This window comes from Podarcis erhardii (genome assembly GCF_964252035.2).
Source record: "Podarcis erhardii genome assembly, chromosome: Z".
NCBI lineage: Eukaryota > Metazoa > Chordata > Lepidosauria > Squamata > Lacertidae > Podarcis > Podarcis erhardii.
In genome coordinates this window covers 26,927,587-26,954,697 of record NC_138504.1, presented here as the reverse complement: position 1 = coordinate 26,954,697, position 27,111 = coordinate 26,927,587, and the positions used below count along the sequence as shown (strand labels likewise).

At 44.7% G+C, this 27,111-nt stretch overlaps 1 protein-coding gene and 1 long non-coding RNA gene across 5 annotated transcripts in view; both read left to right on the top strand.

The window, feature by feature from the left end:
* Positions 1 to 27,111, top strand: part of LOC309333595 (uncharacterized protein) — a 67,987-nt gene that overhangs the window by 26,736 nt on the left and 14,140 nt on the right. For 3 of the 4 annotated variants that reach the window (XR_014152559.1, XR_014152560.1, XM_081847328.1), the window contains exon 3: positions 17,847 to 17,902. Coding sequence is in view for 1 of the 4 variants with exons in the window: in XM_081847328.1 (XP_081703454.1) it covers positions 17,847 to 17,902 (56 nt within the window). In the remaining 3 variants the exon portion in view is untranslated. Of the gene's footprint in view, positions 1 to 17,846; positions 17,903 to 19,443; positions 19,676 to 27,111 lie in introns of those variants that run through there. The other variant, XR_014152561.1, reaches the window with a different exon arrangement.
* LOC309333643 lies at positions 6,348 to 8,243 on the top strand. Its single transcript, XR_014152631.1, has 2 exons — positions 6,348 to 7,230; positions 7,924 to 8,243. It is a non-coding gene; the product is annotated as an uncharacterized lncRNA (long non-coding RNA).

Here is a 27,111-nt window from a genome sequence, read left to right as displayed (position 1 = left end):
CAGAAGGACAGTCCACAGGCCATTACAATTTACAGTGTTGAAATCTTAGTCAGGTCAATAAACACCATATACAGGGTTGGTTTTGCTCTCTGCATTTTTCTTAAAGCTGTCGAGTGGTGAAAATCATGTCCACTGTCCCCCTAGAAGGTCAAAAACCATTTTGGGATTCAGGAAGGGTCACCCCTGATATTGTTAAGAGACGGTTTGCTAAGATCCTTGCAAGAATTTTGCTGGCCACAGCTAATAGAGAGATGCCTCAATAGTTTTCTGCAATCAGTTCTGTCACCTTTTTTAAAGAGATTGATAATTTTGGCGTCCCTAAAGTCTGCTGGGATCTCTTCTCTCTCCCAGATTTTTTCAATGAGCTTGTGAAGTTGTTGTGTAAGTTCAATTCCAACCACTTTGAAGACTTTGGCAGGTATCCCATCAGATCCGCTGGCTTTGTTGTCTTTCATTTGGTTAATAGCTGTACACAACTCTCCCAGATCTGGAGATACTGCAAGCTCATCTCTAACTTGTTTTTTGTAGAATTTGTGAGAAGACATCAGCAGCTACAGGGGAGTTGCGGTTAAAGAGATGTTGGTAATGTTCTTTCCGGTGCAGTGCAATAGCTTCTTTATCTTTTAGAAGCATGCTACTGTCTGCTGAGCAGAGGGCATACGCCATGATTTATTGGCCCATAGGTGGTCTTTGTGGCTTTAAAGAAACTCTGTGCATCATGAGTGTCAGCTAAGTGCTGGATCTCTTGAGCTTTTTTTATCCACCAGGTGCTTTTTACTTCTCTGGTTCTTCTTTGAACCTCAGCCTTAGAGTTGGCTTAGGTTTTTTTCTTAATGGGACAGTTTCTATCTCTTTGCCAGATCTGAAAGGCCTTCCTTTCCTTGTCAATCATGCGTTCAATCTCACTTTCATTCTCATCAAACCAGTCCTGGTGTTTCTTGGTTTGGTATCCAATAGTTTGTTCACAGGCTGCAATAATGGATGTTTTTAGCTTGGTCCAGTGTTCCTTGATGTTATCAGGGAACTCTGAAAGCAGATAGTCCTTAAGAGCTGTTTGGAAGCAATCCCGCTTATGGGATCTTGAAGGGTTTGAGTGTTCATTTTGCACCTTGGTTTCCTTCCTTGAAGCCTGCGTTGAGGTATAATCTTGATAGCCATCATGGAGCATATTAGCCAGTGATCTGTCCAGCAGTCATCGGCACTCGTCATAGCTCTGGTAAGGAGCACATCATGGCGATCTTTAGCACGGACAATAGTCTAAGAGGTGCCAGTGGTTTGATCGAGGATGCCTCCATGAAGTTTTAAATTTATTTTTCTGTCGAAAGAGTGTGTTGGTGATAACAAGGTTGTGCGCTGCACATATCGTCAAAAGTAAGATTCCATTCTGGTTACTGTTACCAGTTCCTTTTTTCCCACTAGTCCCAGGCCACAGATCGGAATCTCACCCAACTCTTGCATTAAAATCACCCAGGAGGATAATTTTATCTTCCTTAGACATCTATGATAGGACGGTATCCAGCTGAGAGTAATTTTTTTATGTAATGTCTTCATCGGCATCAAGTGTTGGTGCGTAAGCGCTGAGAATAGTAGACTGTTGGTTTTTGGTGAGTTTTATTCGAAGGGTTGAGAGTCGCTCATTAATGCTGGTAGGGACTTCTCACAGGAGCTTCACAAGATCGTTTTTGATAGCGAAGCCTACCCTATGTATTCGACGTTCTTGTTCAGATAGACCTTTCCAGAAGAATGTGTAGCCTCCTTTTTCTTCCTTCAGTTGTTCCTCACCTGCTCTTCAAGTCTCTTAAAGCACTGCAAAATCAATGTTAAAACGTCGCAGCTCTCTTTCAATGATGGCAGTTCTGCATTCCGGACGCTCGTTATCTGTGTTATCCAACAAAGTCCGTATATTCCATGTTTCAAAGTTCAGTTGTCTTTTACGACCACTGGGTGGTGACCCCACTGGGCACGCTAATCCAGTCAGAGAAAAAGGGAGGCAGACATTGTTTAGGGCACCTTTTCTAGCCCCTCCCCCTTTTTGGGGTGAGCAGAGTGGATCCTAAAAAGGGCTGCTCAGTCATGGATACAGCTGTTGAGCTGCTCAACTGCCTCATTTCTTGAGTCTCCTGCATGTGAGTGTCTGAGGGCCCTGCTCCTTCCTGCCACTCACCATCTGGCCTGGGGCGGGGCCTGAAGCCTCATAAAGGACTGCTGGACTCTGCTGCCCGGGAGGACTCTCCTGCATGTGAGTGTCTGAGGGCCCTGCTCCTACCTGCCACTCACCATCTGGCCTGGGGCGGGGCCTGAAGCCTCATAAAGGACTGCTGGACTCTGCTGCCCGGGAGGACTCTCCTGCATGTGAGTGTCTGAGGGCCCTGCTCCTTCCTGCCACTCACCATCTGGCCTGGGGCGGGGCCTGAAGCCTCATAAAGGACTGCTGGACTCTGCTGCCCGGGAGGACTCTCCTGCATGTGAGTGTCTGAGGGCCCTGCTCCTTCCTGCCACTCACCATCTGGCCTGGGGCGGGGCCTGAAGCCTCATAAAGGACTGCTGGACTCTGCTGCCCGGGAGGACTCTCCTGCATGTGAGTGTCTGAGGGCCCTGCTCCTTCCTGCCACTCACCATCTGGCCTGGGGCGGGGCCTGAAGCCTCATAAAGGACTGCTGGACTCTGCTGCCCGGGAGGACTCTCCTGCATGTGAGTGTCTGAGGGCCCTGCTCCTTCCTGCCACTCACCATCTGGCCGGGGGCGGGGCCTGAAGCCTCATAAAGGACTGCTGGACTCTGCTGCCCGGGAGGACTCTCCTGCATGTGAGTGTCTGAGGGCCCTGCTCCTTCCTGCCACTCACCATCTGGCCTGGGGCGGGGCCTGACGGGCCTCACTGGAACAGTTGCTGTTACTGCTGGAGGGGTGCAGAGTGCTTTTAAAATGTTTTAAAATTTTAATTTTGAATTTTTTGTATGTGGGGGGGGGGTGCGGTGGATGTTTATTGGGCCTGGGAATTTGTTTGATTTTATGTTTTTGTAATTTTTGTAATTTCTATTGTTTTTTGTTTATATTGTCTTATTTGTGGTTTTTTTGTTTGTTTGTTTGTTTCTTAAAGGGGTTATTTTGTTCTTAAGGGGAGGGGTCAGGGCTGCCGGGGAATGGGCCCCAGCCCATAAAATGGCTGGGATATGCTTCACAGGGGGGAATGCACTGGGACAACCGATCTCAGTGATCACGGGTAGGAGGAGGAGTTACGCTAAGACCAGACCATGTCATTACAGAGGAGGCAGGTTTAGTCGTTGTCTGAGGACTATCCCTGCCTCTGGGTCTGGTCCTGACCGGATGAATACTAGAATCAGCAAGGGATACCCACATGACCTGAAAGTGCTGCTGTGCAATGCCAGGTCAATGACTCATAAGACCACTGCCATCCATGACTTGATCATGGATGGAGGACTTGACCTGGCATGTGTAACAGAGACTTGGTTGGATGAAGCAGATGGGCCTGTCCTTGCCGCTGCTTGTCCACCAGGTTTCTCTTACGCACAGCAACCCAGGTCATGTGGGCGGGGAGGGGGGGTTGCAGTGATTTTTAGGAAGTCATTAGTTTGCACCAGGCGTCCTATTGGGAAGACCCAGTTTTCTGAGTGCATGTTCTGGAAGTTGGGCAATAGGGGCAGTACAGGATTCCTTTTGGTGTACCGACCTCCCCGCTGCACCAAGGATTCCCTGCCCGAGCTGCTTCAGGTCGTGGCGGATGTTCTCCTGGAGACACCTAGCTTGGTCGTCCTAGGGGATTTTAACATCCATGCCGACACGACCTTACAAGGGGCCGCTCGGGACTTCGTGGAAAGCATGGCCTCCATGGGGCTGTCCCTGAATAAGTGTGGCCCAACCCATAGCCGCGGACATGCCTTGGACCTGGTGTTTACCTCTACGGATGTTGGTGATCTGACACTAAGTAAAAGCGAAACGAAAGAAGTGCCATGGTCAGATCACTTCCTGGTGCAACTGGACTTCTCCGCGACCCATCCCCTCTGCAGGGAGGTGGGACCGATTCGGATGGTCCGCCCCCGCCACTTAATGGATCCAAATGGTTTCCAGAGAGTGGTTGGGGATGCTTTATCCCATGTTGATGGCCTTTCAGCCGATTCCCTGGTGGCCCGCTGGAATGTGGAGTTAACCAGGGCTATTGACTGTTTGGCTCCGAAGCGCCCTCTCCGATTGCATGAAGCCCGGAGAGCCCCGTGGTTTTCCACGGATCTGAGGGCAATGAAACAATCGTTGAGACGGCTAGAGCGCCGGTGGCGGATAACTCATTCTGAATCTGACCGGACACGGGTTAGAGCTCAACGTCGAGCCTACCAAGTGGCGATAGCGACGGCGAAGAAGACTTTCTTCACCGCCTCTATTGCATCTGCAGAAAACAGCAGCAGGAGACTCTTTCAGGTGGTTCGCAATTTAGCGGAACCACCTGTAACATCGGGGCCCAGTACGGGCCACATGTTCTCCTGCAATGATTTTGCAAATTTTTTTGCAGATAAAATCGCTCAGATTCGGGAAGAAGTAGACTCCACCGTGGGAGCAGGGCCGGGGCGGGAGAGTGCTAGAGTCCTGTCTGGTCAAGTTGTGTGGGATCAATTTCAATCTGTTACCTCCGAGGATGTGGACAGGCTGCTTGGACGAGTGAAGCCAACCACCTGTCTCCTGGATCCTTGCCCATCCTGGCTTATAAAAGCTAGCCGGGAAGGACTGGGCGATGGGCTTCGTGGGGTGGTGAATGCTTCCCTCCGTGAGGGAGCCTTCCCAGACCCGCTGAAAGAGGCGGTTATTAAACCGCTTCTTAAAAAACCATCTTTAGATGCGGCCACGATGGCCAATTATCGCCCAGTCTCAAACCTCCCATTCTTGGGCAAGGTGATTGAGCGAGTGGTTGCTGAACAACTCCAGGCACGCCTGGAAGAAGCGGACCATTTGGATCCCTTCCAGTCGGGATTCAGGCCTCATCATGGGACTGAAACTGCCTTGGTCGCACTGGTTGATGATCTCCGGCGGGCTAGGGACAAAGGTGAGAGCTGTTTCCTAGTTCTGCTGGATCTCTCAGCGGCGTTTGATACCATCGACCATGACATCCTTCTGGACCGTCTTGAGGGGCTGGGAGCTGGGGGCACTGTCATACAGTGGTTCCGCTCCTTCCTCCTGGGCCGTGTTCAGAAAGTGGTGGTGGGGGATGAGTGTTCAGACCCCTGGCCGCTCACTTGTGGGGTGCCTCAGGGTTCTGTCCTCTCCCCCATGCTTTTCAACATCTACATGCAGCCGCTGGGAGCGATCATCAGGAGGTTTGGGCTGGGTGTTCATCAGTATGCAGATGATACCCAGCTCTACCTCTCTTTTAAATCAGAACCAGTGAAGGCGGTAAAGGTCCTGTGTGAGTGTCTGGAGGCGGTTGGAGGATGGATGGCGACTAACAGATTGAGGTTGAATCCTGACAAGACAGAAGTACTGTTTTTGGGGGACAGGAGGCGGGCAGGTGTGGAGGATTCCCTGGTCCTGAATGGGGTAACTGTGCCCCTGAAGGACCAGGTGCGCAGCCTGGGAGTCATTTTGGACTCACAGCTGTCCATGGAGGCACAGGTCAAATCTGTATCCAGGGCAGCTGTTTACCAGCTCCATCTGGTACGTAGGCTGAGACCCTATCTGCCTGCGGACTGTCTCGCCAGAGTGGTACATGCTCTGGTTATCTCCCGCTTGGACTACTGCAATGCGCTCTACGTGGGGCTACCTTTGAAGGTGACCCGGAAACTACAACTAATACAGAATGCGGCAGCTAGACTGGTGACTGGGAGCGGCCGCCGAGACCATATAACACCGGTCTTGAAAGACCTACATTGGCTCCCAGTACGTTTCCGAGCACAATTCAAAGTGTTGGTGCTGACCTTTAAAGCCCTAAATGGCCTCGGTCCAGTATATCTGAAGGAGCGTCTCCTCCCCCATCGTTCTGCCCGGACACTGAGGTCCAGCTCCGAGGGCCTTCTGGCGGTTCCCTCACTGCGAGAGGCCAAGTTGCAGGGAACCAGGCAGAGGGCCTTCTCGGTGGTGGCGCCCGCCCTGTGGAATGCCCTCCCATCGGATGTCAAGGCGATGGACAACTACCTGACATTCAGAAGACATCTGAAGGCAGCCCTGTTCAGGGAAGTTTTTAATATGTGACATTTTAGTGTATTTTTTATCTCTGTTGGAAGCCGCCCAGAGTGGCTGGGGAAACCCAGCCAGATGGGCGGGGTACAAATAATAAATTATTATTATTATTATTATTATTATTGAGTCAGAACGACTGAATCTGTATTCACCACCCATGTGCTAGGGGCTTCCAGATTTCACGATCCTGCCCCCATTACCATTTGTTGATTGCCATGGGACTTTTGGGATTTGGGTTTGGGATGGGTTTTTGGAAGATGCCTGTGTGTGAATTTGTTTTATGTTTGTAGATCAGTGCACACTGACCAACGCACAGTCTTCACAGTAAGGCTCTGTTCCGATGGCATGAGCAGCCACGACAACCGGTAGATTCTTATCTGCTGCAGCCTTCATCCGCCTTCACAGCCATTGTAACATACCGCTTGTTATCATCCGCCTGTTCTGCCATTGAGGACTTCTTGGATCATTCTTTGTCTAGCTCTTTCCCTTTGACCTTACCACCTTGGGTGACCCTGCTGGGAGTACAAGATTCCCGACAGTTTCGCTCACAAGGGATGTAGGAATGTGCAACCCCACTCACCACGACAAGGTGATGATCCAGCGAGCAAGAATAACAAATACAGGAAATGTAAGGTAAAGGTAAAGGACCCCTGGACGGTTAAGTCCAGTCAAAGGTGATTATGGGCTGGGGTGCTCCTCTTGCTTTCAGGCCAAGGAAGCCGGTATTTGTCCTCAGACAGCTTTCCGAGTCATGTGGCCAGCATGACTAAACTGCTTCTGGTGCAGCGGAACACTGTGACAGAAACCAGAGCAAACGGAAACGCTATTTACCTTCCTGCCACAATGGTACCTATATATCTACTTGCACTGGTATGCTTTCAAACTGCTATTTTGGCAGGAGCTGGGACACAGCAATGGGAGCGCACCCTGTCATGTGGATTCGAACTGCCAACCTTCTGATCAGCAAGCCCAAGAGGCTCAGTGGTTAAGACCACAGTGCCACCCGCATCCCTACACAGGAAATGTAAAGAGTACCAGCAAGTTCCCTGGGTAATATAAAGCTGTAAAAGCAGCAATTGTGATATATTTATTGTGAGTGTGAAGAACTTTTGGTATGAAAGTGTTAAAAAGATGAGATACTGTGATACATTTTAAAATACAAGGCATTGCACAGATAGATAACGTTCATTCATGCAAGCATGATTCATAAGGGGATTCATCAAAGGCATGGCATATTTCAGGAAGGCTGCCAGAGTTCTGAGATGGAGATTTGAAAATGAGGGAACCACATTATTTAACCTAAATTTAATCCCCTCCCCCAATTGCAGTAGCAAATTCCCTTAAACATGCAAAACAAGCATGCAGAGGAATGGAAGCTTTATTCAGAAGGTAGAACTTATTAGTAATTTAATGAGAAGTCAGACTCCAGCTGACACATTCCTTTGGGCTTTAAGATTGAGGTCAAGCATTCTGGTGATGTGCAGAGCTGAACTACAAAGACATGAGCTTATCCACAGATGCTTGATGATGGTCAGAGAGACAGGTGCAGAAGTGAGAAGGTGGTGGTAAAGCAGACTGATAAAAACAGCCAACATGCTTTGAAGAGCAAAGGCAGAATTTGGGCCTATGAAGACCATTTTGGGGAGTGGGTGGGGAAAAAACAACAATGTTGCCTTTGCAAGTCTTTTTTTATTTAGTATATGCATAATAAGAGGTCTCATTTGTGCATGTTTTGCCTTCCAGAAACCATCAGTGTTCAGTAAAGTCTCACTGACTTTGCAAACAGTGAAAGGCAGTCATCTTTCTTCCTTCAGCCCCACACCCCAAGTACTTGCAACAATAGAACTTTGGAGCTACTACTGGATCCATCTTTGTTTCTGGGTTAATTTTAACATGCTATATCCAGTATCTGGCACCTATGAATTAGAAGGGGGAGTTTAGGAACCAGAAGGGGGGGTCCAGGCTCCCCACAAACTTGTAACGCTATTATTATAATAAGCACCCTTTCTGATCACTGACATTAGGTACACTGATAAAATGGTAGTGATCAGAATTTTTTTCATTATTGCAGTCCTGTATTGCATAGTGTTGTAGGGCTATAGCACCAGCAGCAGTAGCATCATCATTAATAACAACAACAAGTATTATGGTGCTATGGCACTATGCCTCTTTTTCATTAAAAGATATCCCCTTCTAAGTTCCTTCCAAAGTTCCCACTTCCCTAGGCATAGTAAAAGACCATACATTTGATAAGTTAAAAATGGTTTACTTATAAACTCCTCAAAGGTCAGATTCATGTGCTTTTCCAAACAGCAGTCGGAAAACACAGGTAGTCCAAAGTGCTGAACATTCCTAAATAATTTGGTACAGAAGCACAAGAAAAGACTTGACTTCCTTCCTCCAAGGGGGAGGGTGTGTTACCTAGCTAAGCCTGGCAGGGTCTCTTACTCTATGGCATTGACCTTGTCTTGGGTTCATTAGCCTTAAGCATTTTGATTATATGAGGCTGGTTATCTCATACCCTTAAGGTCACCTAGTCCAACCCCCTGCAGTGCAGGAATCTCAACTAAAGCATCCAGGACAGATGGCCATCCAACCTCTGCTTAAAAACCTCCAATGAAGGAGAGTCCACCACCTTCCAAGGGAGTCTATTCTACCATCAAACAGCTCTTTACTACCAGAAAGCTCTTGCTGCTGTTTAATAACAGCCCAGACACTGTTCAGCCTGGACCCTGAGGTCCAGCTCCAAGGGCCTTCTGGCAGTTCCCTCACTGCAAGAAGTGAGGTTGTGGGGAACCAGGCCGAGGGCTTTCACAATAGCAGCACCCGCCCTGTGGAACGCCCTCCCATCAGATGTCAAAGAAATAAACAACTATCTGACTTTTAGAAGACATCTGAAGGCACTCCTTTATCATGAAAATTTTAATGTCTAATGTTTTACAATTTTTATGTGCTATATGCTGCCCAGAGTGACTGGGTAAACCCAGCCAGATAGGCAGGGTATAAATAATAAAATTATTATTATTATTATTATTATTATTATTATTATTATTATTATTATTACAAGGTTACAGGTTCTCCAAACCCAGGTTGCCATCCTGTGCATACCCACTTTCCCGGGAGTATATTTCTGAATGGAGGTGGTATGCTTGTGGATGTCACCGTTACATAGACATACAGTGGTACCTCTGGTTACGAACACTTCAGGTTACAAATTCTAACCTGGAAGTAACTGCTCCTGGTTGCAAATTTTGCCCCAGGATGCAAACGGAAATTCATTAGCAAAAGCACGCCTCAGGATAAGAACGGTTTCAGCTTAAGAACAGACCTCCAGAACGAATTAAGTTCGTAACCAGAGGTACTACTGTATATCTGGCCATTCTGATAGATGGTCCTTTAGCCTGATCCTGCAGGCACCTCTCATGTTATGTTCTTACTGTACTCAGTGTAGATAATTTTTGACCAAACATGCATGCTTTTGCACTCTGTCAGTCCATCCACTTCAGCTTTGTGATGCCTTTTCTGGTGAACTAAGTCTGGAAGAATAGCCTGACTGACAGAATCACTCATGCAAAGATTATTTGAGTTTGACATGTCCCCCTTACAAGAGACACAGATAAATTGTACTGAATTAACAGTGAACTTTCTGGTGGTTCCAGTGAATGTTTCCGATGTATCTCCAGATTTCCACATGATTGCAGTTTAGAACCCAAACTTGATTGTTCATCACAACACAACTCCAGATTGTATTATGTACTTTTCTGGATTTTGCAATGTAGTTTTGGTCCATGAAATGTACACACAAAGTGGGGCACATGGCCATCCGTCATGGATGCTTTAGTTAAGATTCTTGCATTGCAGGGAGTTGGACTAGATGTTCCTTGGGGTCCCTTCCAACTCTACAGTATAAGGAAACAGGTCTCTCAAGTAATCTGGTCCATGCTTCCCACTGGATAGGTTATCCTATGTTCTTCCAGTCATGACCGGCAGCCACCATCTTTTCTTCTCTTGGCTGCTTTAATATCATGTTGTACTTGTATGTCTATGAATGGTTGCTCCTGTAGTACCTGTGTGTTATGTTTACACGTGTGTGTGTGTGTGTGTGTGTGTGTGTGTGTGACAGAGAGAAACCAGGCCCTGAGCTGTAGAGAGCATTGTATAAGTACCAGCAGCTTGAACTTGGACCAATAGTGGATTGGCAGCCAGTGCAATCCCACAAGTAGCATGTTACATGCTGATGGGTAGTTTGCTCTCACAAACAACCTAGCCATTGCATTTTGTACCAGCTGCAGCTTCCACAACAACCCCAAGAGCAGCCCCACATAGAACAAATTGCAGTAATCCAACCATGAGGTTACCAATGCATGGACAATGTATGGAGCATATGGAAGCTGACTGATTTATCCCTAGTCTGGGGTCTGGACATGTGTACTATCAAAATCTGCTGGGGGTGCGAGGGACTTGTATTGACAAACACCACACACACACACACACACACACACACACTTTGGAATTGACCCTAACCTAAATGAGACAAAGACTCTCAATTATACTATGTTTTTGTTTGATGTAATTACACGGTCAAAGATTCTTTGTGCCCTTCTTACATGAAAACACACACACACATACACACATACAAACAGAAACAAAAGCAGGAAGAACAGCAACAGAATGATGCCAGCAGCATCCTCATTCACTTCCCCCCCCAGTCCCTGTTCAACATTATGAATGCAAGCCTGCATAGCACATCATTTTCCTAATCATGTAGTACTATTGAAATGCTTTGCTAAAATTATAAGCATTAACCAGCATGCAAAATCATACAATAGTGTTGCTGTCACTGGCAATTTTACAACCCTTCAAAAGAAATCAGCTTGGGATGTGTGGTTATTTATTTATTTATTTATTTAATCAATCTCCCTCCTTCCTATTGTGGCAATTGCCCCCTCTTTTATGAGGTCAGATGATTTAGTCATAATGTCAAAGCTCAAGAGGGGCAAAGTAGTGGAATCAGGCAATGAATGTGGAACACTGACATCATGCAGAGGGCAAAAGTAAGATCAGTGCCAGGATTAATGACAGTAAAGATGCCCTGATCTACAGATGCAGAGAATCTCGGAGGCAGTACCATTGACCCAGACAGTAAAAGGTAAAGGTACTCCTGCCCGTACGGGCCAGTCTTGCCAGACTCTGGGGTTGTGCGCCCATCTCACTCAAGAGGCCGGGGGCCAGCACTGTCCGGAGACACTTCCGGGTCACATGGCCAGCGTGACATCGCTGCTCTGGCGAGCCAGAGCCGCACACGGAAACGCCGTTTACCTTCCCGCTAGTAAGCGGTCCCTATTTGTCTACTTGCACCCGGGGGTGCTTTCGAACTGCTAGGTTGGCAGGCGCTGGGACCGAACGACGGGAGCGCACCCCGCCGCAGGGATTCGAACCGCCGACCTTTCGATCGGCAAGCCCTAGGCACTGAGGCTTTTACCCACAGCGCCACCTGCGTCCCACGACCCAGACAGTGGCAGGTCCCATTTCACTGGCTCAGTCCACCCTCTCCCACTGCCTCCCTCACAGAATCCTAACTTACCTGGGTTGTTTGGCAGTGGTTTCTGGGTTCTCACAAGATCTCGCAAAAGGTCTATGATATCTTGCTGGAACCTGGAATATGCCACTTGTCCTCTTATATTCTGCCACCTGCGGCAGTTGCCTCAATCCGGCTCTGGACCCAGAGTCCTGACCAGTGGAAGAAAGGGTGGATTCCAGGACCAAGGATGGGGCAGAAATGTAAAGTGATGCATGTCAGGCTGCAAACCTTAGAGTCATAAAGGATAGTTCAATGAAGGTGTCGACTCAGTGCCCAGCCATTGTGAAAAAATCAAATTCCATTCTAGGGATCATTAGGAAAGGAACTGGAAATAAAACTACTGATTTCAAATTGCTGTTAAGATGCAACCACGTTTGGAATACTGTGTGCAGTTCTGGTTGCCTCATCCAAAAATGTAAATTGTAGATGTAATGGTTTGGAAAAGCACAACCAAAATGATCAAGCGGGTGGAACGAAGCCCTTGTGAAGAAAGGTTGGTGGGTTTGGGACATTTTAGTTGAGAGAAAATGCGAGTAAGAGGTGCCATGATAGAAGGGTATGTAACTATGCATGGCATGGAGAAAGTGGATAGAGAACAGTTTTTCTCCCTCTCTCATAACACTAGAACTCATGGACATCCAATGAAGCTGAATGTTGAAAAATTCTGGGAACTGTAGTTTCCATTTGGGAATTATAGCTCAGTCAGAGGTAAAGTACGGTAAACTAAATGTACTTTGAATGAGTGGTTATGAGCTACCAAAGGCAGTTAACAAATATTTGCGTGATATTCAGAAAATACACAGAGGGTATTAATTTGACTTCAAATTATTTAGAGGAGAATTTGGAGAAATAATTTCTTTCAGCTTTTCCCCTTCAGATCGCAACTGCCTACTACTACATCCTACTGTGAATAAGGGGCCATAGTCTTTAGTAGTTTTAAGGTAACCCGGGACATGGGTGGCGCCGTGGTCTAAACCACTGAGCCTCTTAGGCTTGCCAATTGGAAAGTCAGCAGTTCAAATCCACGGGACGGTAGTGAGCTCCTATTGCTCTGTCCCAGTTCTTGCCACCCTAGCAGTTCAAAAGCATACCAGTGCAAGTAGATAAATAGGTACCACTTCGGCAGTGGTGCACTCTGACTTCCGTCTCAGTGCCGCATTGTGCCAGAAGCAGTTTAAGCATGCTGGCCACATGACCCAGAAAGCTGTCTGTGGACAAATGCCTGCTCCCTTGGCCTGAAAGCGAGAGGAGTACCGCACTCTATAGTCACCTTTGACTGGACTTAACCATCCAACCTTTTTACCTTAGTAGGTTTCTACCTCAAACAGTATATGGAAAAAAATCTGCAAAAGAAAACCAGGAATATTTCAGTTCTGTAATCAGTGTAATAATAGTCCCCCCCCTTTTTTTAAAAAACCCTGCACATTAGGCTAATGTTTTCCCCAAGTGATCCAACTGTGTATGAGCAATGCTTTCTCTGACCGTAGACCGGTATGTCTAATGTTGAAGCCACAGCTGGTAAGTCCTGGGTGCCGTTTTGCCTGCAGCATTTGAATTTGTAAGCCAGGGTAGTGACATGAGTGACACGTGAGTAGGAGGGAATATGACAGACAAGATCAAAAGTAATTGCTGAGTGTGATGCACTTACAGATTTTCCTCTTGTTAAGCCTGCTTCTCTCCCCAGTGCTTCCTCTCCATCTGTTACTTTATCAGCTTTTGGGGAGAGAATAGACACCAGTCCTTGAAATCTTATAGCAAAATGTCCTCCATGAGGAACTTTCGTATTAGGAAAGGTACTGTAGCAGCTTCTGGGACTCCTTAGTTTAAAGAAAAGGCAATAAAAGAGGCAGCATGATAAATGTTTTACGATACAATACAATATGATATCTTTATTGTCATTGTCCCATACAGAACAATGAAATTGAAAAATCTACATAAGACATTCAAAAACCCCTAAAAACTCTGAAACCCCATTTTAAAATACAATATACCATAGAGACTCCTTATACTGCATTTAAAACTAGAATTGCATTTGGATAGAAACTGTTTCTCGGGCAGCTAGTCCTGGTCTTTACAACCCTGTACCTTCTTCCAGAAGGCAGAAGCTGAAAGAGATAATTTCCGGGGTGCGTACTATCCTGCACTATCTCTGCAGCTTTCTTATGGCACCTGGAAGCATAGATTTGATCTAAGGTGGGAAGAGTGCACCCAATTATTCCCTCTGCAGTCCTTACAACCCTGGACAGCATTGTTTTTTCCCTGGCCGATCAGCTCCCAAACCACACACACAGACCATAAGTTAATACACTCTCCACAGTACAATGGTAAAATGCCATCAACAGGTCCTTTTCCGGAGGATTCTTAGAAAATATAACCTCTGCTTTGCTCTCTTCATCAGGTCTTTGCTGTTTTCTCCCCAGGTTAGGTCATCTCTCAACTCCATTCCCAGAAATCGAAACACCGAGACCTGTTCCACGCACTTCCCCTCAATAATAAGTGGCTGAATATTCAATTTACATTTCCTAAAGTCCACAATAATCTCTTTTGTTTTCTTTAAGTTAAGGAGTAAGTTGTTTTTCCTGCACTACTCCCCCAACTGCTCAATTTCCTTCCTATAGGCCACCTCCCCCTCTCCAGCCGTGATTAAACCAACCACCGTTGTATCATCTGCAAACTTAATGATCTTATTACTGGGGTATTTGGGGGCACAGTCAGCTGTATAGATAAAAGTGGGCTCAACATGCACCCCTGCAGCATCCCCGTATTCGTGATGAGATCCGCAGAGACGTGGGAACCCAACCTGACCCTTTGGGAATGGTTTGATAGAAAATCTAATATCCACCTGCACAAACACGGTGGAAGTCCCAGGTCTAATAATTTGGGCACCAATCTATGCAGAATAATAGTATTAAATGCAGAACTAAAGTCTACAAATAACAGTCTCTCATAGTTCCCTTGATTCTCCAAATGTGTCAGGACAGCGTGTAAAGCCACTGCCACAGCATCCTCCGTGGATCTCTGCCTTGTACGCAAACTGGTAAGGGTCAAGTCCCACTGGCAGACAAGATAAGATGCGGTTCCTCACTAGTGTTTCGAAACATTTCATTATAATGGGTGTCAACGCCACAGGGCGAAAATCATTCAGACTGTCTATCTTTGATTTTTTTGGCAGGGGTATAATGGTAGCAGATTTCAGACAGGGTGGAACAGTGGCTTGGGCCAGGGACTGGTTAAAAATCTTTGTAAATATTCCTGCCAGTTGGTCCAAACAATCTCTTAGCACCCTGCCAGCCACCCCACCCGGGCCCATACCTTCCTCGTGTTTATCTCCTTTAATATTCACCTCACTTCTCCCTTTTCCACCCTGGCAGCATTTCCTGTAGGTAGTGACGCCAATAGCTCTGGCATCCCTGTTGGAGTCACTGTTGGTGTCACCTCAAATCGGGCAAAGAAGGTATTCAACTCTTCCATCAAGGAAGCAGTACTCTCTACCACTGATGAATTTCTCGATTTATAACCAGTCAGATGTTGGACTCCCTGCCACATTTGTCTAGTATCGTGATTTCTCACATGGTCTTCAATTTTTCCTCTGTACTCCGCTTTTGCATTCCTGATACCCCTCTTCAAGTTCACTCTTTCTATAACATACAATACCCGGTCCCCAGTTCTAAAAGCAGAGTTTCTGGCCTTCAATAATCTCCTAACCTCTCTCGTCATCCAGGGCTTTCTATTCGGATACAACTTAACATACTTTTCCCTGGTGACATTTGCTGTGCAGAATCTAATATAATCCAGGACCGTTGATGTATAAGTTTCTAGATCTTGATGGTCGAACATATTCCAGTCAGTCTCATGGAAACAGTCCTGCAGCTGCTGAGAGGCTCCCTCAGGCCACACCGTAACCATCTTTGTTTGTATCTGGCCTTGTTTCCTGAGGGGTGTGTATACTGGTGTCAGAAGCAGGGACACATGATCTGAACCACCAAGGTGCGCCAAGGTCTTGACCTCATATGCCCGTCTAATGTTCGTATACACCTTGTCAAGAGTATTTTCTCTCCTTGTTGCACACTCAATGTGCTGATGGAATTTTGGGACTACTGCCCTCATGTCTGTGTGATTGAAGTCCCCCGCAATAATGTGCACTGCCTCCGGGTATATGCTCAATTTAGCATTGATGTTTTCATGCATACTACTCATGGCCCTGCATTCATTTGCAGTTGGTGTTATGTACATCACTGTTAACACCACTGTTGTAATTTTTTAAAATTATGCATAGCATAGAGAAAGTGGTGAGAGAAAAAGTTTTTTTCTCTGTCTCATAACACTAGAAGTCATGCACACTCAATGAAGCTGAATGTTGGAAGATTCAGGACAGATAAATGAAAGCGCTTATTCACACAGTGCATCGTTAAACTGTGGAACTCACTCCCGCAGGAGGCAGTGATGGCCACTGGCTTTAAGAGGATTGGACAAATAAGGCTATGCTTTGCTTCCACAGTTGGAGGCAGTAATGCTTCTGAATACTAGTTCCTAGAAATTGCAGGAAAGAAGAGTGCTTTTGTGCTTGTCCTGCTTGTGGATTTCCTACAAGCATGTAAATGGCCACTGTGAGAATAGGATGCTGGACTAGATGGGCCACTGGCCTGATTCAGCAGGCTGCTATATTCTTATGAGGATTTGTGAAAGGAGATTCCACATGCATTAAAACAGGGGTGAGGACGCACTGTGGGCCAGATTTAGCCTGCTAGGCTTCCCCATGTGGCCATTGTGGCTGTTTCCCTCAGACATGACCACCTGCAACACTTGATATCATACATGATGTGAGGTGTGTAATAGGTAGAGACATGGTTGGATTTGCTATGTAGGAGAAAAGTAGGATTGAATTGAGGAGCAAGGAATTTCAAACATGGGGGGGGGGAGGCTGTTTTAATGGTTTGCGACAATAAAGTTTTAAATGAACAAGGGAGTTCAGTGCTAAGAATTTTTTTCCCCTGATCAAAGCGCTGCTTAGAAATTGAAAGTAACCTCCATTTGATCCTGTGGCAATTATATTTTAGTTAGGAAAAATAAATTAATTTTATCTTTCCTGTTTTACACTTGTTAAACTTAATAAATGTTAGTTTATTTATTTAGTAATTATTTTTAATTGCTATTAGCAGTTCATACCCTTTTGTTTGTTCCCTTTCCCCTCCTATGAAAACTACTCAAGACACTCTTTTAAAGTTTAAATAACAATAACTTTTACTCTCAGTGTCCTTGCACTTGTTAGATAAAATATATATGTAGAAGGCAGGCAGGTATCACTTATGTTACTAATGTATTACATAGATTCATCACTAAGACTCAAACTCATACAGATTCTTATTTTGAGGCAAACAGCAGCAGAGCAGAACAGCTGCTCTAACAACACAAAAAGACTGTTATAAACTGATTTAATGTCAGGAGCTGGAGTCAAGCGTTGGTCAGCAATCAAAGAAAAACATGGTGTCAGTGAAGTTAACTCTTTATTCAATACACCAAAACAGCACAGGCCTAGTGATTCCAGCAACTCTTTTCAGGAGGTCTTGCTCCAACATTGCAGTTGTGAGACCTTTCCGCCACTTCCTAAGGCTCTTCCTCTACAGGCTCTTTCCCAAGCAGTCACAAACTGCACCTGTGCACAACCCCTCTTTGCTCCGCCCTCTTCATTTCTCTGTGTGTTCTAAGAGAACAGGGGGGAGGAGAGCTGGTTGCAGAAGAATGAGGAGACTCCTGGCTTCTTCAGCAGCCTTCTTCTGGTCAGCCCCCAAAGGAACCATGCTAAGATTGGAGCTGATTTATTTGGTGGAGCATTCAATTGCCATTGTGTAGTTTCTTCTGCAGCAGCTTGCCTCATTTCTGTCTCTTCCCTCCACACCTCTCCAGCCTCCTCCTCTGCCTCAGGTTCTGGACTGCTCTCTGCCCCAGACTCTTCCTGCTTACCAAACCCTGTTGCCTCTTCAGCTTCTGACACCCCCTCCTCCCAGCCTGCTCCCTCTTCTCCCTCTGACCATTCATTGTCATCCCACCAACCAATCCCCTGACTCTGAGCCTTCTTCCCTTGCAGGTTACCCAGCTGGTGCCCCCACCACTCCTTTGCATCCAGCCAGTCCAGGACACAAGGTATATGACCTCACAAGATTTTTTCTTAGAATGTTGCAGCCCTTGTGTGTATTAATCCTTTCATTAGCATTTTGGATGTTTGTATCATATATATATATATATTAGGTTTATTAGTTTTCTTACTTAACAAAAAGTTAACAAAAAGTTAACAAAAATAATAACAAAAGGAAAAGCCTACATCCATCCACATCTCACAGATACTTCTCCTGTGGGGAAGGACTTTGTTTATTTGAAATGGGCTATGCCTATTGGTTCTCATGTTACAATAAGAGATAAGGCTATGAAGATCTCATGGAGATGGGAGATGTAATAAGACTGGATTGTTAATAAGATCAAAAATATTCAGTATGGCAAGTATACCTTTGGATATTCCACTGGCTGCTGGCATTCTTTAGCAAATCTTTGCTGAGCAAATAAAATTGATTAGATCAAAGATTGATGAAATGGGGGGTGAAAGTAAACTACGGACAAATGAAATGAACAGCTGAATCAAAGATGATACAGAGACTTTGGAGAAGAATATGGATAAAGGACTGGCAGAGGTTGAAATGGTAGAGTTGGAGGAAACAAATGGTGAAATGGAAAAGTCCTTCACAGAGGTGTTTGGAAGAATAAAACAGCCAAATGGAAGAGTTGTGATTCTGGAGGAATGGCTCTGTGTACAACTAGGACTAAACTCAGAGGGAAAAGCTATCAGATCTCTGGCGCTCCTTTGGAAAAAGAATGGAAGAAATGGAAATATATGATTTTAGTCATATATGGAAAACAATGGCAAACACAACAGGTGCTGAGAACTGAAGAAACAAAAATGGATGTGAATTCAACCCTGCTTACTGTTTATCTGCCCACGCCCATGTAGGTCAAATTTGACAGGTGGGTGAGACAATCCACCTGTCAGTTAACTGACATAATAACAGCAGTTGATTTACAATTGGGTGGTCCCAAAGTTGGCTTACAATAGAGTGTGAGATAGATCTGCCCTGCCCTGTAGAAACTTGCCCTGGAACCTGATGGATAATAAATATAATAAAAACAGTACACTGAAGGTTCCTGCCTGATGTCCACAGGCAGGGGGGGTTCCAAAGCAAGTTTTCCCATTTCTTTAATGGACCTTTGGAGGCATGCAGAGTAAATCCCTGCACACTTAACATCCAGGGTGAGCAACCTTTTGGAGCCTGAGAGCTACATTCCCTGTGAGCAAAAGTTCTCAGCCTCCCAAGCTCAAAAATAGTTTTTGGTGAGGTGTGGAGGATCAGCTCCTGCAGCCAAACACATTATGAGTGGGATTTGTTGTGGAAGCTGTTGTACCTCTGTGAGAACAGGATGCAGAACTGGATGGGCTTTTGGCCTGATCCAGCGGGTCTCTTCTTATGTTCTTATATAATTATCAATTTCACTAGCGTCACTACCCTGCAGGTCAAAGGCTAAAGGACAAACAATGCTCCTTTCCCAGACTAGATGCTATAGGGGTGAGCAAACAAGGGTTTGCTTGCAACAAGTCTCATTACATTCTTCTACTTATTACATCTTCCAAAATACAGGCAGCTCCCACAGTCTTCAAGAAAACACTCTAGAGATGACTTTTAAAGAGCCAGAGAGTCCCATCTAAAGATTTGAATTGGCCCTTTAAGAAAAGTGCTTCCCTCTCTAGCAGTTTTGCCCCCTGCTGTGACTTTCATCTTTAATTCATTAAGCACAACTGCACTTAGTGACAAAGAGCATTTACGCCTGATGAGCTGGCAAAGTTCTGATGTGCTTTTATGCAAGGTTCCCGGAGAAATAAAAAAAGTTGCTACAGTAGAAATCACATGAAATCCTATTCTTCTTTGTTTGTTGCCATGTCAGAAGCATACAGTAGGAGATTGCACAATTTGGTATAAGCATTACCCCCTCCCCCACCCATCCCTGTTCTCTTTGGACTTGAAGCAAAGAGACCCAGGTTCAAATGCCCACTCACCTGAGAAGCTCATCAGGTGACCTTGGGGCTGTCACCCTCTCTCCACCAAGCTTACCTTGCAAGGTTGTTGTGAAACTGCTCAGCAGAATGATATGAAACCTCCGTTCCTGGTGTTAGGAAACACTTATCTACAATCAGGTTGATACCTTGAACATTGTGATTCATAACTTGCCTTCCAGAAAGGCTAGAGACATACATTTTTTTAAAAAAATGAAAGCTCAGACTTGGGGCCCCTTGCAGGCATTGGCCCTAGTGCAATTATGCTGATTATACCATTGACAATCTGCCCTTGCTCCCTGCTGAAATCCTGTAACAGTGTAACTTCTTATACCACAAATAGTCTGGTTCATTTTTCTTGTTTTGCTGCAGCCCCTCCGGATAGCAATAATGAGGTAGCACTGGGGAAGCATTGCAAGAACAAACTAAAGTGGAATAAGCTCACCACTAATACACTATTACTGTGTCAAGAACATATTGCGGAATGCACATGCAATAAAACACCAGTCTGGAAGGGTCCATTAACAACATCACACTGGCCCCAAGTGTCATGGTGGGATCTATATTGCTTTATTTCAGGCTCATTCAAATAAGTTATGGGTTTGCAGAAGTGGGGGCATATTCTGCTAAATTCATAGGTGCCAGATCTTCTCCATAATTCCTGAATTTGGTAAAAGTTAGAATAAATCAAGGTTTGCTTAAACTGCCAAGCATGGAACCCCCTGGATATAATTATGCTAACGAGGCACTCCAGCTCCGCAGAGGCAGCTGGATGGGCCATTAGGATAGGATGAAGTCCAGTGATGGCCCATCAAGGAAACAGTCAGAGGGCAAGACTGCCAGGCAAAGGAGAGTGGGGACCCTGTTTGCTGTGTGCTGATGGGCAGAGGCAAAGGTCTAGTTTAGGGTTTCAACTTAGAATGAGGCAAGTCTGGCCAGAGGTCCTTGGAATAGCTTAGCAGAAAGAAGGAGAAGGAGCAGCAGCAGAGTGAGCTGGGAATGACTGGCTGGAACTAAGAGACGCAAAGGATGGATTTTTGTGCCCTTAATGGGAAAGCCAGACCCCCATATGATGTGAATGCTCTGTGATCCCTCCATTTGGGGAAAGGTATAAATGTGTAAATAAAACCATATATCATAAAGACACCACAGTCTCTGTTGTGCCTCATTGTCCCCAAAGGATACACAGACTCTGGTAAGCGCGCTTGCAACCCCTGGAGTCCCGCACCACTCGGAGATTGGGGTGGTGTGTTACAAAACCCATTCAGTGTGTCACAGGTCCTACTTGAAGGGAGGCAGCAAGTCTGGGTTATTCAGAATTCTAGCATCCAGGAAAAATACAGAGGGAAAAATTGGAAGCATCCCTGTGAACTTGGACATGGTAAGCCTGTTTTACATTTCATATTGCAGTATCCTTTCGGTGCCACCCTCCTTATATCAGCATCACTGCCGCTTACCTGTGGAGTACAGAGGTGAGGCAGGGCACTGGTGAGGTGTAGGCTGTGCAGGACCACTGACAGAGTCTAAGTGGTGCTTCTCCCTGGTGTGCCTCTGCAGCCCCCATGTGAGGCCTAAAAATGACCTCATGGTATAATTGAAGATATGTTTAGTATGCCTAATAGTATGAATGGAGATATGTCTGAAGTGTGAGTACAACCAGATGGTATGTGACACTGAAGATAAAAATAAAGATAGAGACTGCTTGATTCTGAAGATCAAGATAGACATTGCTTGATTTTGAAGAAAACAGGAAAGATGGACAAGCTGGTGGAATGGACAAGCAGGATGTGCCTGATGAAGTCACAGGACATGTAGAGGACATATTGAGATTAAATAAAAAAAAACTGTTCTGAAAGGACATGATAAGTCAAGTCTCAGTCAGTTTTATTGCACATAGCCAAAGGCTGCCGCAATGTACACAGAATTATTTGACAATTAAAAGAAAATATACTGAATTGATAAAAAAAGACTTAAAACATTTATATTATTAAAACATTAAGTACTCTAAACAAAGCTATAAAAATACCCCAATGTACAAATAAAAACATTAAACAATAAAATTCATAAGCTAAAATCATCACATGGTCACTAATGTTAAAAACAATATCAATTAATACAGTGTGAAATTTATACTTGGAGTGTGGTGAAAAAGATAGAGCATAGCCTGAGGTAGATAGATAGGATCAAATAAATTAATCACCTTTACAGTTAATGGCTACCTTGGCTATATAATTTGCTCTAATTTTCCTAGTAGCAGTTGCAAAAAGTGCTACCCGCCAGGTCACATACTTATCTGTGTCTGCAAGGAGATATAAAATCATGTCAAGGGGGTGCTGGCCAGGGGACCCTGTCATTATAGGTACCAAAAATCTTTTCCTTGCATCATTATATAACGGACAGTGCAAGATATAATGCATAAGGTCCTCTACTTCAGAACATCCCCTAATGCAAACACGTTCGTTTTTTGGTATGCCTCTGTGTCTCCCATCTCTATAAGCAGAGCTTATTGTATTTAGTCGTAGCTCTGTAAAAGCTTTTTGAAGCTGTGCAAAAGTCAATTCATTAAAATAAGATATGTGTTCACTGACCTCTCTAAGTTTAAAATACAATGGGGCGCATGTAGATGTGCACATAGAGTTTAGATCGTTTTTAGTTGCCACTGCCCTTATGGTTCGTTTAAAAATATTTTTTCTGTGAATATAAGGGGAGTTCTTTAATCTCAGTCACTGAGAGGTCATATTTGCCCTTCAGTTGGGCAGCATGATGTACCCAGTTTTTAAGGGGTAATCCATTTGAGAGCTCAATCAGGCATTTTTTTGGGAGCCTAGTGTTGTCCATCTGTTGAACTCTAAACCAGTTACAGAGAATTCTTTTATCTATTTGGCTCTCTATGCTCAACATGCGAGTTTCCAACCTGACCATGGCAGATTGCACGTCTTTGGGTAAACCTAAAAGAACTCTTAAAAAATAATTCTGTGGGGGTTCCAGACCGGAGACCTTTGAGGTACCCCAAACCTCTGCACCATATAAAATCTGGGCCATTGTTTTTGCTTTATACACAGATAGAGCTGGGTTGACCAGATTTCCACCTCTACAGGCAGCGAATTTCAGAATGGCTTTTGCTGATTTAAAGGCTTGCAATTTAATATTGGATAGCTGTGTATTCCAAGATGCCGTTTCTGAATAAATCAATCCCAGATATTTAAATGTATTTACTTGGTTTATGATGTGTTCATCCAGGTGTCAAACATGCTTTTTAGAACGCTTCCCAAATACAATGACCTGTGTCTTATAGTTTATAGATAAAGCATTCCACATGCAATATGAACTTAATTTTGCAAGCAGCCGTCTCAGGCCCACCTGGGTTCTGGATACAAGTACTAGGTCATCAGCATACATTAAAACTGAGATAAGTCAAGGACACGCAGAGGACATGTTGAGACAAGTAACCATTCTCAGAGGACATGCTGAGACAAGTTACCTCTGGGTTAACCCAGAGGAAGAGCCGGACTGTGCTTTATGTGCATGCCTGGCCCAGCGCCTGGTCCAGCAGACAGCAGCCACTGTTCTCAAAAGACATGTTGGGACAAATAACTATTCATAACTATCTGAGGAATCAGCCTGACAACAGCTATCATCTAGTCCAACTCCCTGCATTACAAGACAATGCAGCCATACGAGGACCGAACCTGAAACTATATAACAGCTGGTAAAACCCTGGTACAGCGCGTGGCTTACTTGCTGCAGAGGTGGCCGTCCACAGACTCTTAAAAAAGATTGATCACCTTTTTTAGTGGGTCCACCCATCCGGTGAGTATGAATGAAAGGAGTGGAGAAATATGTAAAGTTGCAGCAATTCTGGTAGTTACGGACCAAAACTGTATTCTATGGATATGTTACGTGTAAATCTAGTGTGGGCCTTATAAAGGATAATAGGACTTTTGAGCCGAATAGAATATGTCATTTACAATGGTTAACAAATTAATAATAATGAAATACGATGTAGAGTTGCCCAGGAATCTGCTCTTACTGAATATCATTGGTGGGATATCTTTTATGGCTACTCATTGAAAGCATCTGCTTTTCTTTCTTTCTTTCTTTTTTTTTTTTTTTTTTTGAAGTCATTTATTCAGCTTACTATAATTTTACTGTAATTACTTTTATGTGTAATCATATGGTCCTGCATCTTATTTCGATGCTTACAACGTATTAATACTACTATTCAAGTATGTACTGCATTTCTTAAAGAATATATGTGATTTATTATTTATTAATAAATCAAGAAGGGGAGCCTGTGAGGCCTAAAAATGAATTACCTCCATAATCAACTACCTCTATAATCAATAAAACGGTTATTTCTAAGAAGATTTGTGTCATTTTGTTTCTTCTTGAAAATGCTCTGATCTAAAAGAATCTCCTGTCATTAGACTTACGACACCCATCCTACTCCATCTCTTCTAGCTAACCTGCAGCAATATCACTGTCAGGAGGGCAGCTCTGCTTCTGTATTAAACCATTTAAACAAACAAGGGAATTTTCTATTAGGGACATGAAGGAGAAGTTCATTTTGGTTTACATTTTAATATACACCCGCCTGATTGGAACTTCCCAATTAGTACACAAGCCAAAATGCAGCATTCCTTGGAAATGTGCACTGCTCTGAATTTTACTGGGCAGTGTTCATCAACCAGTAGACATTTCCAAAAGTGTGTAACTTGAGGAAACCTGAGCATGCAGATTTACATATTAAGGAAAGTAGCATGCTTGCAAAAATGCACATCAAAGGCACAGTTGTGTACAGGAATGCACATATTAGGAGAAATGTACATTTTTAAAAAATCAACCAAAGTAGAAATGGGCAAACTGAACTTAATACTGGCAAAATAAGAAACCGAGAGAAACTAAAATGGATAGATTTTTCCCATTCATACTTTTTATGTCTTTTGCCTTGGCAGATAAGTGGCCATGTCAATCAGCTGATGGTCAAAGCAAAGGGCTAGGGATTAAGTCCGGCCCACCCCCCACCCCCATACCCAGCCAAACAAATTATCACTGCTATTGCCCATCATCTGCTTAGGCAGTATTAAAAAATAAAATAAAATATGTGTGCTGTCATCTCATGGAACAGGCTTAAGAACAGGACACAGAGCCCCCTCCCCCTGCAGACCATATGAACCCTAGCGAGCTGAAGATAAGTACAATTCCAATTGCATACAGCTCTCAGCCAGCTAGATCCAGGCAAGAGTGACTTATAATTCAGCAGCAGTTATAAAAACTTCAGGAGGAACATGCCAGAGGTAGGAAGCCATTAACCAGGATGATCTACATCTGTGTGAGCCAATCCTAAGGCCAGTTTCTACTTCCCATTGTAGAAGGTGTGAAAACAAAATGGAATGCATTTGCAAAACATGGGTGGGGTCAAGGGTTGGCATGTCAGGCACCTGCTGAAGGGCCACAAGAGCCATTGCTCACCTGCATTCCACTCTGACCTAGAGGAAGTGAGGGAGCAAGCAAACAGTAGTGATGGTGCACAGAAGCCTGCTGCTCACTGCCTCTCCACCTTACAAATGAGCTGGTGGTAGTAATGGCGAAGAAGAAGAACAGAGGTAGCTGGTCTTTAGAGCAAGGCAAGGCAGCAACCCCAAGCCTCCTTTATTGAAAACAGCTTCCCAATATTGAGCTATACCCTCAGCAGCATATTTCAGTCTTGAGGGCTTAAAAAAACTGATTGGCCTGATACCTCCTGTTAGTCCCACCAGCTTTAAGGAGCTGTCTATTGCCTGAAGGGCTGTTGCCTTATTCTGCAGCTGCTGGTTATGAGGGTTGCCAAAAGGGGTGTCTCCTGAGTTGGAAGAGTTGGACAAAGCTGCATCCTCTAAACTGGGCGATCCAGCAGTGGAGGTCGGGATGCTGAGACCTCTTTGTCAGAGTCCACTTCTAAGGTGGATTGTAGACTGTTGCCCAATAACGTGACACCTTGAGGTTCTGCAAGAAGACATGAGAAAGGCAAGAAGCAAAGTGGTGATCCTCCCCATTGCCCAAACTGAGATTACAAGGGGTTTGCTAATGGTATCCTTTGGGAGACATGGTTGAGAAACCTGTACACTTTACCCAGCAGCAGTTCCCCACTGAGGGTAAGTGTTGTCTTGGGTTTGAAATTGGTTCACAGAGCTAAAGAAAAACCTTGAAATCTGGAGCTACCTGGCCAGCCAGCCAGTCAGCCCCCCCCCAATCCCGTCTCATTCCCACACCAATTGCATTGCAAGAGTAAACACACAATACAGAGGTCCCATTGGTAAAGAAGAAGAAAAACAGTCTTTGTCAACAGTTTCTTCAAATTTCTAAGGATGGCTTCAGATCTAAGCCAACATGGTGGTAGCTAGTTTCATAGCTGCATTGGGCAGAACAGAGGGAAGCGAGATAGACAGCAAGAAAGAGGAAGAGTGGAGCTTGGCACTTTGGCAGAAAAATACAAAGTGTATTTCCTCCGGACTGTTAGTCTCAACCCTACCCTCTGCTGACTACCCATGGCTATTCATTTGATGAGAGAAATTAGAGGATTATGCCCTTCTTAATCCAATCTGCATGAATCAGCTAGTGTGTATGCACACAAACACTACCTTGGGTCACCCATCACCATTTGCATACAGCGCCTGAAGTGTTGGTCAAGGATTAATGCAGATCTTGGACCAAAGAAAAGGTTGCCCACCTCCTGTTCTAAAGGAGAATTATACTCTCTAGCCAGCTTTTTGAGCTCTTTTGTCCTGAATTCTGGCAAAAGCAACCAGCCCATTTCTTCTTGAAGGCCTGTTAAAATAAATCTGATAAAACAAGTTTGATCAGCCAAGCTCTTTGGGCCTGCCACCCTAACAGGGGACTCAGCAAAGCAAGCACATTTCGCTCCAGGAAAACATTTTATTTAATAAAGTTGACTCCGGGCTGAGTGATGTATGCCATCTGGAGATTATATACTGAATGGAGACACAGCATTCTCTCTCCACTCACTCCCTGCTCTAGAAAGAGCTCAATAAAAATACATTCAATAAGTTCAGGGAAGGTTTATGTCATATGTGCAAGAGACATTTAAACTGGATTTTGAATAGGTGGTGACATCACACAGTCTGCATTAGGTCGCTCAAAATGTTAACATTTTTACACTTCCAGATAATTTAATAAAACACAAACTGGGAATTGGCAGTGCAGCTCCATACATACTCATTCAGAAGTAAGTTTTATGGTGTTCAGTGGCATTTCC